Raw genomic sequence first — 19,614 nt, 5'->3', positions numbered from 1 at the left:
ATTATCGATTTTCTAATATTGCGCCTGTCAATACAGAAGGAGAAGGAAGTATCCTGGAGCCTATTTTGCTGTCAACACTGCCGACGTTGTCTTTGCTGTAATCAGATCAGAATATATTTTTATGGGAAACATCCAAGTGTCCAGACAAGGCTAGCAGCAGCAGCAGCAGCAGCAGCAGCAGCAGCAGCAGCAGCAGCAGCAGCAGCGGCGCGTCAGACACGTTTCTGGTGTGCAAAGACATAGAAAACGCCACGCAGCCGCTCGCCACCCAACTGACACGCAACAGAAACGCCACGCAGCCAGTGTCTTATCGGTCTCCCCTGGAGCAACTGGATGTATTTACAAGAGACATACAAACAGTGTCCGTGTCTGTCCGTGTCTGTGTCCGTCAGGCTGTCTGTCAGCAGTAACAACATCAGGTCGGAGGGTCTGCTGTCTCTGGCTCGGGCTCTGACAGTCAACACAGCTCTGAACCACCTCTACATCTGGGGGAACCACCTGGAGGAGGCGGTCTGTCAGGTAACCTAGACAACACATCCTGGCACCTTGCTGAACGGTAACAGACTCGTATAGAAAAATAAATCACTGCAGACTCTCAACACCCTTTCTTTTCCTGAATTTGAACTTCTGCCATCAGGGAGAACACTGTGTGCCGAGATGTAAAATCAGTCCTTCCAGAAAAGAGTTTTTTTGTGATTGTTGCGGGCAAAAATCCCTGATTATGCGGCACGTTTTCATATATATATATATATATATATATATATATATATATATATATATATATATATATATATATATAAAAATAATATGTGGGATATTTATGCAATTTTATGCGATGAAATTACGGGAACTTGAAAAAGAGAAAAAAAAGTGATTCCCCCCCAACGCCCTGCTTTTCAATGACGTTCGCGTCGTGTGATTACGTCACTTCATAACGTTCCCATGGCAACAGGGGAAAATGGCTGCTCTTGTGTGAAGTAAACGCAACATTTTTCAACTTTCTGCTAAGATATATTATGGGACTTTTTTTGCAACGAAAATGCGGGGATTATGACATCATGCAAGCCCCGCATATTTTGCGCGGAAATCGGCAATTTATGCGGCAAAAGTGCGGCATATTTGAAAAAATGCGCCCCCCCTGCATAAATATGCGGACTTTGGCTGATTATGCATTGAATTATGCGATTGCATAATCGCGTTTTTCTGGAGGGACTGGTAAACAAACAGACTTAAGCTATCGCTTAGTCCAACGTCTATCAAGCTGCTGAACTCTAGTCCACTGGTTCTCAAGCTTTTTTCAATAATGTTCCCCCTCTTTGAACAGTTTTTTTAATCCTGTACCCCCTAACCAGCGCAAATCATTTTTGGTAGAAAAAAAAAAAAAGTCTCTATAAAGAGAAAGAATACAGCGATGTCAGCGATAGATTTACTAAACAACAGCCTTGGAACCTGGAAAACATTTCAATGCTGATGACAAAAGGAGACAAAAACCTTTTTTTTAAAACGACAAAACCTTGGAAAAAGACGGTAGAAAGAAGGAAGTAAGGCAAGAATAGGTCGAAAAAAGTAACAAAAACTTTGGAAAAAAAAAACACGTACCCCCATTTGAGAAACACTGCTCTAGTCTATATCCACGACGTTCCACTTCTGGGATTACTACGGTGCCACAGGAAATTCCACCGGGTTCATGTCTTTTCGCCGATTTCAGTTTCCTCCCAATTTCTGTGTTGGCGTTCTAACCTCCGGCTGATTAGTGAGGACTATGGTTAACTGCTCCTCAGATCTCTGCAGGGTAAATCCAGACAGCTAGCTAGACTATCTGTCCAATCTGAGTTTTCTGTCGCACGACTAAAAACTACTTTTGAACGTACACATGTTCCACCAAAACAAGTTCCTTCCAGAGGCTATTTAGCAGAGTCACCGTGCGGAGCTTAGCAATCGCCCAAGACGATTGTGATTGGTTTAAAGAAATGCCGATAAACCAGAGCACGTTTTTCTCCCATCCCAGGAATGCTGCGTGGACTAGCCAGACCCTCCTCCGCAGCGCTGTGGAGGAGGGTCTGGCAAAGCGACACTAGCTGAACACCAAACAGTAAATCTTAGCACAACAGAGCAAAAGTGCAATAAATGCACCGGCACTTTTTTTGCATTTGAATTATTACAGTTAGTATTTAAGAAGTCGTATTGTCTGTACAGTCATATGTCTCCTTCTTTTATGTCCTAAGATGATCTTATATTTATGCTTTTATGTTGATTTTGTGTCCATTTTAAAACGTTTTTTTTTTCTGTTACATGTTTGTGTTTTGAAGCGACAGATTGCAGCACTATGCCTAAGACACATTTCCCCTGGGGGACAATAAAGTTTATTCTATTCCCCCCCCCCCGCCCCTTCAGGCCTTCAGAGAGCTGATCGCCAGCGGCCGCCTGCCCGCGGAGCAGACCGACGTCAGCGCGTACGAGGTGGACGGTCGGGTGTTTCTCGCGGAGCTCTTCCACAGTTTGAGGAGAAACTATTACGGCACAAACGGCTCCGGTACAAACACATCCTTCACCTCCGACACGCCAACAGACCCGCTGACAGACAACGGCGCCGGGCGCCACTCCACCCTCCCGCCACACGTTGAGAGTCAGCAGATTGTTGTTCCCCTGCAGTCCTGCTAGGGCTCTCATTAACACACACACACACACACACACACACACACACACACACACACACACACACACACACACACACACACACACACACACACACACACACACACACACACACACACACACACAAAGACACAAGGAGACTTGAGTGACATGCACACACGTCAAAAGAACAAATTGCAAATTTGAGGAAAGAAGACGTCAACTCTCAAGATTTATGATAAAATATGCCTTCTGAACATTAACCCGCTGCCGGTGAGATTTTTTTAATTAAAAAGGTGCATCCAAAATGTACATCCTTACATCTTATTTACATTTGAATGTTTAGTGCACAGATTGAAGGGTGCAGAACGTGCAAAGATTTAGCTCACAAAACAAACCTGTGCATGCATATTAGACTATTTTAGACTAAGATTATTTTTTGGGCATTGTAGGCCTTTATTTTTATAAGACAGCTGAAGACATGAAAGAGAGAGAGAGAGCGAGAGAGAGAGAGAGTTACATGCAGCAAAGGGCCGCAGGTCGGAGTCGAACCCTCGGCCGCTGCGTCAAGGAGTAAACCTCCATATATGGGCGCGCGCATCTGAGTTCATCCCATACTTGATAAAACTGCCAACATATTGCTCAGTTTTATAATCAACTTCCAGTGGAGCTGTATCGCGATTATATAATCATATCTGTCGTTCAAATGAATGTTGTGCAGTAGAAAATGAAAGATGGATAGCTCAGTTGGTAGAGCGGGCGCCCATATATAGAGGATTACCCCTTGATGCAGTGGCCGCGGGTTCGACTCCGACCTGCAGCCCTTTTCTGTATGTCATCTCTCTCTCTCTCTCTCTCTCTCTCTCTCTCTCTCTCTCTCTCTCTCTCTCTCTCTCTCCCCCTCCCTCCCTCTCTCTCTCTCTCTCTCTCTCCCCTCCCTCCCTCTCTCTCTCTCTCTCTCTCTCCTCTCTCTCTCTCTCTCTCTCTCTCCTTTCATGTCTTCAGCTGTCCTATATAAATAAAAGGCCTAAAATGCCCAAAAAAGTATCTACAAACAAATAGAAAATTAATGAGATGAGCTCATAGACACTCAATATTAAACTGGTCATAAAAAAAAATAAAAAGTGTTCCTCCTTGCCCACAGATACAGTTTGCCCAGTTGTCCAATGAAATTGTGGAACACAGTTCATTTCATTGAACGTCAACTTGACTTTTTTTTAATAATAATTATCAATGCCATATCCTACATATAGAAATCGGAAACTTGTTTCAATATTTAATAGTTAATTTCAGCCCCATCTGTCAGCCCTACGTTCTGTTTTTCTTCTAACCAGATGTGGAGGGTGTCAGTTCATAGTAAAACTATGTTTTACAAGATAAGCTGGGCAACATGGATCTGAATTAGGCCATAATTAATCTACAGGTAAAGACTGTTCTTGACAACAAAAGATATCACATCAAGTGACATGATAATGCGATTATAACTCTGTGAAATGCAATCATTACTTTAATCAAGAAATAAACATTTTCACCCTTCAAAAATTACATTTAATGTTCTGTACTTCTGTGTGTTTTACATCAAAAGGTTCAATAAAAAAAAGAAAGATAGATTTTTTTTCTAAAAGATTTTTGCCCGATTTGAAAAAGTTTAAGTTCTAGAAAATACCAAAAATATTTTTCTAATTTTCCCAGCGTTTCTAGACAAAAGAATAGACCCTTATCAAATCTAAAATGTGTTTCATCAATGTGCCCTATATTAAAAAAAGAACTTTTCATCACAATGTTAGACTACAGCAATCAGGTAGCCTAGAAATCTAGACGCACCCTAGCGGCAGGGAGGGTCTAGGCACTCTCTGTTGGCTTGCGAGATGGAAAAACCAAACTCTGGTCAGGCCAATCACATCGTGTATAGAGTCGGTGGGCGGGGCTTATGGCTGCTGCTGGCGAACAGTCTTTGGAATCGGCTTTTGGCCGCGACTCTGGAGGACTTGGAGTTCAGCTTTTCTTTGAGAAAAGAACAAAGAACGGCTCTGAAGTCATTCTTAAAAAAGGAAGATGTGTTCGGAGTTTAAAAGTTTAAGCTATCACCTAGCGTTGCTCCGATTGGCTAGGAGTGCAGAGAGAATTTGAAAGACAACAGTTTATCCCGCCCCCTTGGATTGAGCCTGGCCAATGGGGAGTTCCCAGACCTCAACATCTGGATGTGGGTCTGGCTTGTCAGAATCAGGCTAGAATCAGACCGCTTCACCGGAGAATATGAATAAGAGACTGTTCCTCTAAAATATTAACAAAAACTACTTATTGTATTCTATTTTAGTGCAATCTTTATTTATTTAACAGGTGCTTTCATTCATGAGCGGATCATTGTAAAATCATCTGTCTTACACTGATTTATTTACTGACTGGTTACCAAAATGTTTTTTGTCATGTGGAGCATAAATATGACAAATAACGAAATCTGTTGAATCTTGACGACTATACGTGAGTGTCTGTTTAAATCTCAGCGTGCTGGAGATGCTTTTTAATTCCTTCATCAGTGACGTATGACATCAGATAAGCACCTCCCGAGTTTCGGTGCCTACTCCTCAGGCTGACTCTCCTCCGGACTTTCCCGATTGGCCGCCTTAAACGGCGCCGCTGCCCCGTCCGTACTGGGTGGATCCCACTCCAGCAGCACGCTCCTCTTCCTCAGGCAGTGGTCCAGCTGCTTCCTGTCCCAGGAGCCGGCGGTCCAGCGCTGCAGCGCCAGGCGCGTCAGCGCGGGAAGCCGCGGCAGAGCGCCGAGCAGCGCCGGCAGCCAGGCCGAGCACGGAGCGCCGGACGAGGGTCGCAGGCTCAGGTCCGCTTCCTCCAGCGCGCCCAGGCCTCCTGCCGCCCACAGCGCGGTCCAGCCGTCGTCGCCGACCGAGCCGTTGTAGGACAGGTCCAGCAGGCGCAGAGAGGACAGGCAGCCGCGTCGGCACACAGCGGCTGCACCGGACACACAAGACACACACCACACCGCTCTGTACGCTATCAAGTGGAGCCCGACCGATTTATCGGCGGGCCGATATTAGGCATTTTCCAAACTATCGGTATCGGCATTTGTAAATGAACGGCCGATAAATGAATATTTCTTACATTTTTCTTAAAATTGCCCAAAATGCAACTTCCACAAGGCCGATAGATGACATTTCAATCATTCAAGTTCATAGGAAACAACATTACTGGTATGTTGTGTTTCTGATATGAAAAGTGTGTGTGTGTGTGTGTGTGTGTGGGCTTGTTTTACTATATTCGTGGGGTCCAAAAACCGGGGAGTCCAGTATACTTGTGGGGTCTGCACAGCCTTGTGGGGCCAAAATGCTGGACCCCACAAGTTTAAAGGGCTGTTTGAGGGTTAAGACTTGGTTTTAGGATTAGGTATTCAGTATATATATATATATATATATATATATATATGTGTATATATGTGTGTGTGTGTGTGTGTGTGTGTGTGTGTGTGTGTGTGTGTGTGTGTTTAATTAGGATCCTCATTAGCTCCTGCATTGCAGGTGCTATTCTTCCTGAGGTCCTTACAACTCACTTGAAAATGTGGCAATGCAATAATAAGTAAACATAACATCATAAAGAATAAAAAATTACAAAAACTAAACATACACTATCATAACACGACACAACTCGTATAAAATAACAAAATACACACACAGATAAGACAAGGACACACACAAAGACAGCTCCACCGGTGCAGTCATCGGGCATTCCTTACATTTAGGTTGAACGCATTTTTAAGACCGGTATATCAACATACTGTTGTCACATAACATCTCTTTCATCCTGTGTGTGTGTGTGTGTGTGTATGTGTGCGTGCGTGCGTGCGTTACCTAGGCGACGCAGGTCATCAGTAGTGAGCTCACAGCTGCTGAGGCGGAGCTCCAGGATGACTGACGGCTGCAAAGCGTCGAGGAGCAGCGCCAGACGCCCGGCAACCACTTTACACCAGGACACATCCACGCTGCGCAGGTACGGCACGGCCAGGGCTGAGATACACACACACACACACACACACACACACACACACACACACACACACACACACACACACACACACACACACACACACACACACACACACACACACACACACACACACACACACACACACACACACACACACACACACTGAATACTTCTACCTCAGCATTGTTAGTTAGTACTTATGGTAGTTGTAGTTCTACTTGGCAGTGTTAGTACTTATGGTAGTTGTAGTTCTACCCCGGCAGTGTTAGTACTTATGGTAGTTGTAGTTCTACCCCAGCAGTGTTAGTACTTATGGTAGTTGTAGTTCTACTTGGCAGTGTTAGTACTTATGGTAGTTGTAGTTCTACTTGGCAGTGTTAGTACTTATGGTAGTTGTAGTTCTACCTGGCAGTGTTAGTACTAATAGTAGCTGTAGTTCTACTTGGCATTGTTAGTACTTATGGTAGTTGTAGTTCTACCCTGGCAGTGTTAGTACTTGTAGTAGTTGTAGTTCTACCCCAGCAGTGTTAGTACTAATAGTAGCTGTAGTTCTAGTTCTAGCAGTAGCAGTAGTATTTAGTGTATTTGGTATCTAGTTAGTACCCAGAGCGGTGAAGGACTCCTGGTTCAGGCTGCAGCTGTTGAGCGGCAGACGCCTCATCTGTGCCAGAGGAAGGGCGGTGACCAGCGGGTGGACCACGCCCCCTGCCTCCTTATTGGACGACACGTCAAGCTCCGCCAGCGCCGTCAGAGAGGGCAGCACCTGGACTGGAGACAACGAGTGACATCACCGTTACATCACTGATGACCTCACAGCTCGCCGGGGATGTAGCGATGCATCGTGAAGCGGTTCAAAATGGATATAAAATGTGTGAAGATTACATTATAACCATAACAACCGAGGGCGTTATCTACTTTACATTTCACTCGTTTGACTTCAGACGTCACTACGTTTAGTTATTTTGATGTGGGATTTGTTTTAAACATCCGATACATTTTGATTCATTTTTGTTATTTAAGATAAGATACAATTTCAGTGTCACTTTTGATAAGAGGACACATCTGTTGTTTTGCACAGTTTATATAAATAAAGGAATATATTTCAGTCATTTGTCTGCAGCTCATTCAAATCCTGAGAAAATCATATCGTGAACTTAAAATCGTGAATCGTATTGGATCGCCCGCACACACACACACACACAGGTTTGGGGCACTATCTTTGTGGGGACCCGTCATTGATATAATGCATTCCCTAGCCCCTTACCCTAACCTTAACCCTTACCCTAACCTTAACCATCACAACTAAATACCTAACCTTAACCCTTACCCTAACCTTAACCATCACAACTAAATGCCTAACCTTAACCCTTACCTTCACCCTAACCATAACCTAATTCTATCCCTAATCCTAAAACCAAGTCTTAACCCTCAAACAGCCCTTTAAACTCGTGGGGTCCAGCATTTTGGCCCCACAAAGCTGTCGGGACCCCACAAGTATACTGGACTCCCGGTTTTTGGACCCCACGAATACAGTTAAACAAGCCCACGTACGCACACACACGCACACACACACTCACTCACTCAGAGCTTCCAGGTCGGTGTGTTTGAGACAGCAGAGGTGGAGGTCGAGGCTCTCCAGGTGCGTGAGGTGAGCCAGGTGGAGCGTGAGGCGTTTCAGTCCTCCAGCCAGACTTTTGTTACAGGACAGGTCCAACTCTCGCAAAGCGGGGAGGCAGCGGAGCGAACCACCTGAAGTGGGGGGGAGAGAGAGAGGACAGCAGATGTTGCTATGGTGGTACCTTTGGGAGAAAAGCCATCAGACTTTGCAGAATGCACGTGTAATCTACTGTAACTTTGACATACATATCCAAAAAGGATTAACTTAAATAAATAAATTGAAGAACACCAGATAATCGTTCGGTTCGTAGAAGGGTTAGTCAACGGAGGCTGGTGGCTTAGAAGAGAGCAGAGATAACGGCTTCAGTTCCCCGTCTGACAGCAAGGTGAAGCTCTGAAAATACTCTAAATGTAGAGTACACTGATGGCCTTTTCCCACCTTTTCGTGGGTATTTTTCGTTTTTTTTTTTAACACCTGTTAACCTGCTAAAAATAGCAGCTAGACTTCTTTCCCATTGCCAGTAGACGAGTATGCCTGTAGGTTATGTTTTGTGGTTAAAAAAAAAGTAAATGTCAGGAGGTCTGTTAGACAGAACTCGGTAGGGTCTGGATGGACAGACACCTGCTGAACCAAACAGTCCAGGAAGAACATGATTTGGGCATTTTTTTGCCTCTATTTATAAAGATAGAGGCAGTAAGAAGTAGGTTAACCCCCGGTACTGAACTATGACAGCTAGGGGGTCTGAAGAGACGAAGCAAAGACCTCAAACTACAGACACTTAAAACTACCTGCATCAACCTAAAACTAGTCTCGCATTGCCAGACCTTCCTCCGCAGCGCTGCGGAGGAAGGTCTGGCTAGTCTACACAGCATTCCTGGATGGGGGAAAAAACGTGCTCTGGTTTTTTAGCATTTCTCTAAACCAATCACAATCGTCTTGGGCGGCGCTAAGCTCCGAGCGGAGCCACGGTGACTCTGCAAAATAGCCTCTGGAAGGAACTTGTTTTGGTGGAACGTGTATGTTTCAAAAGGTTGTTTTAGTCGTGCGAGAGAAAACTCCGATTGGACGGATAGTCTAGCTAGTCTGGATTTACCCTGCAGAGATCTGAGGAGCAGTTAACCGTAGTCGTGGATACAGACTGACCTAAACCAAACCGCAAAACACTAGATCTCGTACCGAGAGCATCGAGGCTGTCCGCCGTCAGACCGCAGGCCTGTAAGCGAAGCGTGGTGAGCGAGGCGGCTGGACGGAGAGAGGACGCCAGCGCTCTGAAGCGCCCGGCGGCATCATCGACCTCCTGCGTGAGCTGAGGGTTACAGGAGACGTCCAAGACGCAGAGTCCGGGGAGAGAAGCCACCATTCCTCCTGAGAGGGACACACACACACACACACACACACACACACACACACACACACACACACACACACACACACACACACACACACACACACACACACACACACACACACACACACACACACACACACACACACACAGAAATTAAGGGGAAAACACAAGACTTTCACCGGGAGTACTACTTAAGGAACAGTACAGGCCAAAAGTTTGGACACACCTTCTCATTCAATGTGTTTCTTTATTTTCATGACTATTTCCATTGTAGATTCTCACTGAAGGCATCAAAACTATGAATGAACACATATGGAATTATATATTAACAAAAAGTGTGAAATAACTGAAAACATGTCTTATATTTTAGATTCTTCAAAGTAGCCACCCTTTGCTTTTTTGATAACTCTGCAAACCCTTGGTGTTCTCTCAATGAGCTTCATGAGGTAGTCACCTGAAATGGTTTTACCTTCACAGGTGTGCTTTGTCAGGGTTCATTAGTGGAAGTTTTTCCCTTATTAATAAAAAAGCAAAGGGTGGCTACTTGAGAAGAATCTAAAATATAAGACATGTTTTCAGATTACTTCACACTTTTTTGTTAAGTACATAATTCCATATGTGTTCATTCATAGTTTTGATGCCTTCAGTGAGAATCTACAATGGAAATAGTCATGAAAATAAAAAGGAAACACATTGAATGAGAAGGTGTGTCCAAACTTTTGGCCTGTACTGTATGTGTCAAAACTCAAGGCTCGCGGGCCAAATCCGGCCCCTTGCAGATTTAGATCCGGCCCGTATATAGCAATTTGGGTTCACAATAAATTTTGGCGCCAAACCAAAAACATAAGATACAGTAATAAAAGCACGTCAATAAACTCTCCATGTCTGGCTTTTTTTATACAGGTATAACATTGTGGAATAATCTGCTGCTTTCCCTCAAAATTGTAAATACCAGGGGGGCTTTTAGACACAAAGTAAAGGTATTTTTATGGAATAGAGTAGTCAATATTTTTTAGTTAGAGTAGACTGATTATTTTATGTGATTTATAATTCTCTGATTTTAGAATGCTTTCAAACCTTGGATGATCTGTATTATATGTTATTGTCTTTGACCTGAAATAGGTCTTCGTTATGTGTTGCATGTTTTAACACCAAGGACCATGTTGGAAATAAGTGTTTACACCTTAACATGCTATCCTTTGGATTATGTTGTTAGTCAAATCCAAAATAAATCAAAATATGGTGTGATTCTCTTTTTCCAATGTGGCTCTTAGTGAAAATGAGTTTGACCCCCCTGACTTAAGGCGACCGGCGTTTTAATTAGGGATGCACCGAATCCAGATTTTTGGAGTTCGGCCGAATACCAAATCCACTGGTTAAGATTCTGCCGAATCCGAATCCTCCTCCCATCCTCAGTCCATGAACCCAGTAAACACATGAATGAAGTAAACAGGGACTGTCCTTCCTTTGCTGTACCTGAAGTTGCTGCATTCTGGCTGCTGTCTGGAGATTCCTTCACGCACAACTCGTATTATTTCGGATGTTTGGTACCAGATGTTGTAACAGCGGCCATGTTGTGTATAGTTTAGGGTCCTCGCCACCACCAGACCAATCAGCATTGAACAGATTGAACATGTAGCTGGACTTGAATGGCCTTCTTTTGCCTGAAAGTTCTGCCAAACAACAACTGTTTCTGCTCACCAGTTCCATGTCCACTTTCTCACAGCCTGCTGCATTGAACGCTCCACCTTTACGTAAACACCTTCCCGTGATCAACGGCGCCGGTGTTACGTCTAAGGCTAGTATCCAGTAGTCTAGGCTACCAGCGTAGCGCGCGTAGTGCAAGCGTAGGGTTCGGTTCAGTCTAAAAAAATTCTAAGGTTCGGCAGAAACAGAACCCCGTCAAAAAGCCCAATATTCGTCCAAATCCGAAGCCAGGAAACGGTGCTCTGTACCCAGCTCACAGTCACCTCTTCCCGGCTAAATTCAACTGTAAAGATCGCTAATTTGTCACATGACTGGTGCTATTTTTCGTAGGATATCATCACGAATTGGCGTGAACACGTTTTCGTATGCTAGCATATGAACCTATGAGAATGCGTTAAAAGTGTAGCGTCAGTACCCAGTACAGCAGCGTCAGCTGCAGTGAGCTGGCAGGCCACCAGGTGGAGCTCCCTCAGCGGTGGGGGAAGTTTACCCAGCAGGCCTTGCAACGCGCCGCCCCCGATGCCACCGTTCCAGGACAAATCGAGGATCTCCAAGAGAAGCACGCAGCCGAGAGCTTCACCTGCACACATACACAATATATTTTTATAGTTTTCAGCTGAGAACGAAGAATTAAAAAAATAAAAAATCTCCAAAATTTAGGGAAAATCTGCATCCGTAGACTGGGCGTGGCCCAGATAATGACCACAGACTGTTAATATTAATAATATATCTATGTCTCAGATAATGACCACAGACTGTTAATATTAATAATATATCTATGTCTATGATAGTGACCACAGACTGTTAATATTAATAATATATCTGTCTCAGATAATGACCACAGACTGTTAATATTAATAATATATCTATGTCTATGATAGTGACCACAGACTGTTAATATTAATAATATATCTGTCTCAGATAATGACCATAGACTGTTAATATTAATAATATATCTATGTCTATGATAGTGACCACAGACTGTTAATATTAATAATATATCTGTCTCAGATAATGACCACAGACTGTTAATATTAATAATATATCTATGTCTATGATAATGACCACAGACTGTTAATATTAATAATATATCTATGTCTCAGATAATGACCATAGACTGTTAATATTAATAATATATCTATGTCTCAGATAGTGACCACAGACTGTTAATATTAATAATATATCTATGTCTCAGATAATGACCACAGACTGTTAATATTAATAATATATCTGTCTCAGATAATGACCACAGACTGTTAATATTAATAATATATCTATGTCTCAGATAATGACCACAGACTGTTAATATTAATAATATATCTGTCTCAGATAATGACCATAGACTGTTAATATTAATAATATATCTATGTCTATGATAATGACCATAGACTGTTAATATTAATAATATATCTGTCTCAGATAATGACCACAGACTGTTAATATTTATAATATATCTATGTCTCAGATAATGACCACAGACTGTTAATATTAATAATATATCTATGTCTCAGATAATGACCACAGACTGTTAATAATATATCTATGTCTCAGATAATGACCACAGACTGTTAATATTAATAATATATCTGTCTCAGATAATGACCACAGACTGTTAATATTAATAATATATCTATGTCTCAAATAATGACCACAGACTGTTAATATTAATAATATATCTATGTCTATGATAGTGACCACAGACTGTTATTAATAATATATCTATGTCTATGATAGTGACCACAGACTGTTATTAATAATATATCTATGTCTCAGATAATGACCACAGACTGTTATTAATAATATATCTATGTCTCAGATAATGACCACAGACTGTTAATATTAATAATAAATCTATGTCTCAGATAATGACCACAGACTGTTAATATTAATAATATATCTATGTCTCAGATAATGACCACAGACTGTTATTAATAATATATCTATGTCTCAGATAGTGACCACAGACTGTTAATATTAATAATATATCTATGTCTCAAATAATGACCACAGACTGTTAATATTAATAATATATCTATGTCTCAGATGACCACAGACTGTTAATATTAATAATATATCTATGTCTCAGATAATGACCACAGACTGTTAATATTAATAATATATCTATGTCTCAGATAATGACCACAGACTGTTAATATTAATAATATATCTATGTCTATGATAGTGACCACAGACTGTTAATATTAAATCTATGTCTCAGATAATGACCATAGACTGTTAATATTAATAATATATCTATGTCTATGATAGTGACCCACCCAGAGCGGTGACATCATCGGGGCCGAGCCTACAGCTGCAGAGCCTCAGCTTCCTGATCCCGCCCACATGCTGCAGGTGAGAGGTCAGCGCTCTCAGGCATCCGCCAATCAGATCGTTCCAGGAGAGGTCCACTTCCTCCAGCTGGGGGAGAAACTGGAGCAACGTCGCTGAATGGGGGGTGATGAGAAGAGGAAGAGGAGGGTTAGAAGAGGAAGAGGAGGGTTAGAAGAGGAAGAGGAGGGTTAGAAGAGGAAGAGGAGGGTGAGAAGAGGAAGAGGAGGGCGAGAAGAAGAAGAGGAGAGTGAGAAGAAGAGGAGGGTGAGAAGAGGAGAGTGAGAAGAGGAGAGTGAGAAGAGGAAGGTGAGAAGAAGAGGAGAGTGAGAAGAGGAGGGTGAGAAGAGGAAGAGGAGGGTGAGAAGAGGAGAGTGAGAAGAGGAAGAGGAGGGTGAGAAGAATAGGAGAGTGAGAAGAAGAAGAGAAGGGTGAGAAGAAGAGGAGGGCAAGAAGAGGAGAGTGAGAAGAGGAAGAGGAGAGCGAGAAGAGGAGAGCGAGAAGAGGAGAGTGAGAAGAAGAAGAGGAGGGTGAGAAGAAGAAGAGGAGGGTGAGAAGAGGAGAGTGACAAGAGGAAGAGGAGGGTGAGAAGAGGAAGAGGAGGGTGAGAAGAGGAGGGTGAGAAGAGGAGAGTGAGAAGAGGAAGAGGAGGGTGAGAAGAGGAGAGTGAGAAGAGGAAGAGGAGGGTGAGAAGATGACTAGACTGGATCTTATCTAAAGGTTTACCGATTATCTGATTCTAACTGAAATGAAGAAGATACTTTCAGATAATTTTACCAAAACTCAACAATCTTTAAAAAAGGTCCCATGGCAAGAAAATGTCATGGTCCCCCAGTGGCTAGAAATGGTGATAGGTGTAAACCGAGCCCTGGGTATCCTGCTCTGCCTTTGAGAAAATGAAAGCTCAGATGGACCAATCAGGAATCTTCTCCTTATGAGGTCATAAGGAGCAAGGTTACCTCCCCTTTCTCTGCTTTGACCGCCCAGAGAATTTGGCACACCCATGAGAGAGAGAGAGACATCACTAAGGTCTATATAAAAGAGACTTCAGATACAGTATTAGGGGACCACTAAGGTCTATATAAAAGAGACTTCAGATACAGTATTAGGGGACCACTAAGGTCTATATAAAAGAGACTTCAGATACAGTATTAGGGGACCACTAAGGTCTATATAAAAGAGACTTCAGATACAGTATTAGGGGACCACTAAGGCCTATATAAAAGAGACTTCAGATACAGTATTAGGGGACCACTAAGGTCTATATAAAAGAGACTTCAGATACAGTATTAGGGGACCACTAAGGTCTATATAAAAGAGACTTCAGATACAGTATTAGGGGACCACTAAGGTCTATATAAAAGAGACTTCAGATACAGTATTAGGGGACCACTAAGGTCTATATAAAAGAGACTTCAGATACAGTATTAGGGGACCACTAAGGTCTATATAAAAGAGACTTCAGATACAGTATTAGGGGACCACTAAGGCCTATATAAAAGAGACTTCAGATACAGTATTAGGGGACCACTAAGGCCTATTTAAAGTATCCAAAGAGCACCATGTCACGGGACCTTTAAAGCAGAGTAACCATGGTTACCTAGCTCCAGCAGGTCTGTAGCGGTGAGGTCACAGTGAGCCAGGCTGAGGCTGCGGCTGTCGCTCTTCTTCCCCAACCTCTGCAGGAAAACACACACGCCCCCCCAGCCGACATCCTGCTCGCTCTCCGCTGCCACGGCAACACCTCAAAACACACACACAACACACACACACACATCATGCCTGAGGAGGCTTTGCTTCTGTTACCTTTCTCTGCAAATAACGATTATTTTCACTGTCTATTAATCTGGTGATTATTTTCTGGATGAATGGATTAGTTGTTTGGTCTCTAAAATGTCAGAAACTGGTTAAAAATGTGGATCAGTGTTTCTCAAAAAGCCAGAGATGACATCCTCAAATGTGTTTTATCCACAACTCAAAGATATTCAGTTTACTGTCCCAGAGGAGAGAAGACACTAGAACAATATTCACATTTAACAAAGCTGACAGAGAGGTTTTATTATGGCTATAATGACTAAGACCTCCAGTTGTCCTCAGGGTCAAATTGACCCGTTTTTCAAAGTTTCTACGCAAAAAATATGAGTTTCTGGGCGCCCGGTTAGCTCAGTTGGTAGAATAGGTGCACATATATAGAGGAGGTTTACTCCTCAACACAGCAGGCCCAGGTTCGACCTGCGGCCCTTTGCTGCAGGTCCTACCCCCTCTCTCTCTCCCCTTTCATGTCTCCAGCTGTCCTGTCAAATAAAGGCCTAAAATGCCCCAAAAAAATCATAAAATAATAATTAAAATAATAATAATAATAATAATAATAATAAGAGTTTCTTTTAACCAAATTGTCCAAAACAAAATAACATCGTTGGTTTAATACAACATTCTTCACAATATCATAGAATTCTGGATGTTATATTATATTTTACAGCATTTGGGGAAGAAAAAATAAAATAAAAAAAGATTTATTAATTATTATTTAATGGTTTTAAAACCCTTTCCTGACTAAACTCTGACAAAAGTCTTCCTCGGATTTTAACTTAATTGTCAAAATATTCCATAATTTCTGCTATTTAACTAAAAAATTTGGTATAAAAATCATATAAATGAGGTTTATTGACCATGAATTTTGAAAGAAATAATTGTAGACTGTGGTAATAAGTTGGTTTAAAAGGGTATATATATATATATATATATATATATATATGGGGTGAATAAAGCAAGAAAAAACATTAAACATAAAAAAAAAAACATTAATGAAAAGTGTTTTCAGTTTTCACCCGGGAGGACAACACAAGACTTAAACTCATTAATTACCAAAATAGTTTACGATTAATGTATTGGTTGACAACTAATGGATTCATCTTCCCTCCCTGCTCACCTGAGCTCGGTCCTCTCTCCTCCCTGCTCACCTGAGCTCGGTCCTCTCTCCTCCCTGCTCACCTGAGCTCGGTCCTCTCTCCTCCCTGCTCACCTGAGCTCGGTCCTCTCTCCTCCCTGCTCACCTGAGCTCGGTCCTCTCTCCTCCCTGCTCACCTGAGCTCTGTCCTCTCTCTTCCCTGCTCACCTGAGCTCGGTTTCTCTCTCTCCCTGCTCACCTGAGCTCGGTCCTCTCTCCTCCCTGCTCACCTGAGCTCTGTCCTCTCTCCTCCCTGCTCACCTGAGCTCGGTCCTCTCTCCTCCCTGCTCACCTGAGCTCGGTCCTCTCTCCTCCCTGCTCACCTGAGCTCGGTCCTCTCTCCTCCCTGCTCACCTGAGCTCGGTCCTCTCTCCTCCCTGCTCACCTGAGCTCTGTCCTCTCTCCTCCCTGCTCACCTGAGCTCGGTCCTCTCTCCTCCCTGCTCACCTGAGCTCGGTCCTCTCTCCTCCCTGCCCTCGGCCTCCCCGTCCTCAGGGATCCCCGTCCGGTCCCGGGACAGGAAGCGTCCCAGCGGCTTCCTGTCTGCGGCCGTGCGTTTCCTGCGGATCTGGTTCATGATGAGGTCGAGAGGGGAACGCCTCTGACTGACTCTCGTCTCTGAAAATAATAATAATAATAATAATAATAATCGCCATTCGAATGAACGGACACACCAAAACACATCACCTTATCCTTTACATCAGGGGGGTCAAACTCATTTTCAGCCACACTGGAATCTGGACCAGACATGGACATTTTATTGACATGCTTTATTTTATCGAACAAGGTCAAACATCTGTATTATTGCAGGTCTCATATAGTATTCTCCAAAATATGTAGCTTAGCATCAAAGAAAAAAGCCACACAAAATTATCGGGAAAAAAACTGTCAAAAAAATGTGACAAAAACGTCTGAAAAAGTGGTAAAATGCTGGAAAAAGCGCCAAAAGCGTTGGCAAAAGTGACAAAAATTCAGGTAAAAGCAACAAAAAGTAGTTGGGCCAAAATGTATTCTGAATCTAAAATTTTATATGCGGGCCGGATCAAACTGTGCATGGGGCCCACGGGCCTTGAGTTTGACACAATGTGCTTTACATGCCCTTCATTTCTAAAATAAATCAAGGCTATTCATCACAAATGCTATTATTAAAATGTTTTTAAAGTTATCTGTTCATTGCTGCTCTATGGGGTCCCATGTGCATGTTAACAGGGTTACGCATGTTTAATTAGGTCCAATAAATGACCCTTCAGTGGTAGGTAGTTACCATTAACTTCCTATTAAACGCACTAAAATAGGATAATTGGGCATTTGAGATTATGGGCATTTCATCAACATGTAATAAAAAGAAAAGAAAAAAAAGACTTTAGTGATCCCTAGTGGAGAAATGAGATGTTACTGCATCACAACAAACAGACCAGACCAAATACAAAGAGGATAAAATCAATAGGAGAACTAAACCATTAATCAAAGTTAAATTCAAACTAAGAAGAGGAGAGTAAACTGCATTTGTGTATTTCTTTAATTAGAAATGAAGCTGTCAAAATAAAATAATGGATTTTGGCTTCAAATAATGTTAAATATCTCTTCTCCTCCATCATTGTCAGAAACCTTACTTCATTTGAAAGGAGGATGGCATAAATTAAGGAGAGATTATTAAGTAAATAGACTACAAAAATGTTGTATAGTAAATTACTATTTAATTACTAGATCTTCCACCAGGGTCAGCCCTATGGTCCCACATTTCTAAGAATTTTTTTTCTCACTGAAAATTAGGCCCTATGTTCCCATATTTCTAAGATTTTTCTTAAAATTAGGACCTATGTTCCCACTTTTCTAAGATTTTTCTTAAAATTAGGCCCTATTTTCCCACTTTTCTAAGATTTTTCTTAAAATAAGGCCCTATGTTCCCACATTTCTAAGATTTTTCTTAAAATAAGGCCCCATGTTCCCACATTTCTAAGATTTTTCTTAAAATAAGGCCCTATGTTCCCACATTTCTAAGTTCTTTCTTAAAATAAGGCCCTATGTTCCCACTTTTCAAATTTATTTCTTAAAATTAGGCCCTATGTTCCCACATTTCTAGGACTTTTTCAAAATTAGGTCTTGTGTTCCTACATTTCCCTTCAATTTAAGCCCTATCCTCCCACAACATGTTTTAGGTTTAGGGTTAGGGGGATAACATCCGATAAAAATTTATGAAAAAGGAAATGTGGGAACATAGGGCCTTATTTTAAGAACAAACTTAGAAATGTGGGAACATAGGGCCTAATTCTGGGGGGAAACAATCTTAGAAATGTGGGAACATAGGGCCTAATTCTGGGGGGAAACAATCTTAGAAATGTGGGAACATAGGGCTGTGGGAACATAGGGCCTAATTTTTAAAATATTCTTAGAAATGTGGGAACATAGGCACGCTCCCGTTCCACCAATCAACTCATGAAGACAAATCCTTAAATCCCATTGTAAACGTTTAAACTAGGGATGAGCCCTTTAATAAACCCTAGTCTACAGACAGTAGGCCTACGGGGGGAAACCGGACTCATTATGGATGTAAAGTGATGGTTGTTCCTACAGAGGAAGAAGCCTGTAAGACAGAAATCACTACCGGTGTGGTTTCAGTCCTGTGGGCTCCGCTGCACGGTGATCTAGCTCCATTGTTCCTCTACGGACAGTAAACGCATCTTACCTGCTGACTCCATGGGCGGGTTTCAAGGGCTGAGCTCCGAAAACAAGAAGCAAATGTTAGAAAATACATAAATAAAAAAACTCGAGTGTGTTTATCTGTCGTTCCTCGTCACGGTGATGCGTTCAAGTCCGAACGTGAAGAGAGAATAGATAAATAGATTAAAAAGACAAAACCGGCACCGACTCTCAGTAAAGTCACGTTTAACTTAAATCACACCTGCAGCCAAACTTCATCAATCGCTACTTCGGATCAGCTCCGTTCGCTCGGAGTTTAAAACCTGGATGACGTCACGCGTCCCGTGTTCGTCAGGTGGATCATCCCGGAAGTGCGACAACACCTTCAGTAAA

At 42.4% G+C, this 19,614-nt stretch overlaps 2 protein-coding genes across 7 annotated transcripts in view; one reads left to right on the top strand and one right to left on the bottom strand.

Annotated features, from left to right (window-relative positions):
- lrrc34 (leucine rich repeat containing 34) overlaps nt 1–6,587 on the top strand; it is a 15,499-nt gene extending 8,912 nt beyond the window's left edge. For 5 of the 6 annotated variants that reach the window (XM_039790607.1, XM_039790605.1, XM_039790604.1 and 2 more), the window contains 2 exons: nt 393–519; nt 2,395–2,767. In XM_039790607.1, coding sequence (XP_039646541.1) covers nt 393–519; nt 2,395–2,661 — 394 coding nt within the window. In that variant the 3' untranslated portion in view covers nt 2,662–2,767. Of the gene's footprint in view, nt 1–392; nt 520–2,394; nt 2,768–6,501 lie in introns of those variants that run through there. The other variant, XM_039790610.1, reaches the window with a different exon arrangement.
- On the bottom strand, nt 4,608–19,614 carry lrrc31 (leucine rich repeat containing 31). Its single transcript, XM_039790594.1, has 11 exons — nt 19,484–19,614; nt 19,268–19,296; nt 17,029–17,199; nt 15,235–15,378; nt 13,583–13,750; nt 11,722–11,886; nt 9,428–9,616; nt 8,215–8,382; nt 7,237–7,401; nt 6,498–6,653; nt 4,608–5,604 (listed from the first exon to the last, which is right to left on the bottom strand). Exons 2-11 carry the CDS (start codon nt 19,278–19,280, stop codon nt 5,213–5,215), a joined length of 1,731 nt encoding a protein of 576 aa, XP_039646528.1. The 5' UTR covers nt 19,281–19,296; nt 19,484–19,614; the 3' UTR covers nt 4,608–5,212.

This window comes from Perca fluviatilis, chromosome 22 (assembly GCF_010015445.1).
Source record: "Perca fluviatilis chromosome 22, GENO_Pfluv_1.0, whole genome shotgun sequence".
Classification (NCBI taxonomy): domain Eukaryota; kingdom Metazoa; phylum Chordata; class Actinopteri; order Perciformes; family Percidae; genus Perca; species Perca fluviatilis.
This window is presented reverse-complemented; position numbering and strand designations above follow the sequence as displayed.

Bases quoted from the DNA above. Each gene is read 5' to 3' on its own strand.
- lrrc31 (XM_039790594.1), bottom strand. The intron at 11,887-13,582 runs GTGGGTCACTAT...GTATGTGTGCAG, and splicing joins CGATGATGTCACCGCTCTGG to GTGAAGCTCTCGGCTGCGTG. The intron at 6,654-7,236 runs GTACTAACTAGA...TGTGTATCTCAG, and splicing joins GGAGTCCTTCACCGCTCTGG to CCCTGGCCGTGCCGTACCTG.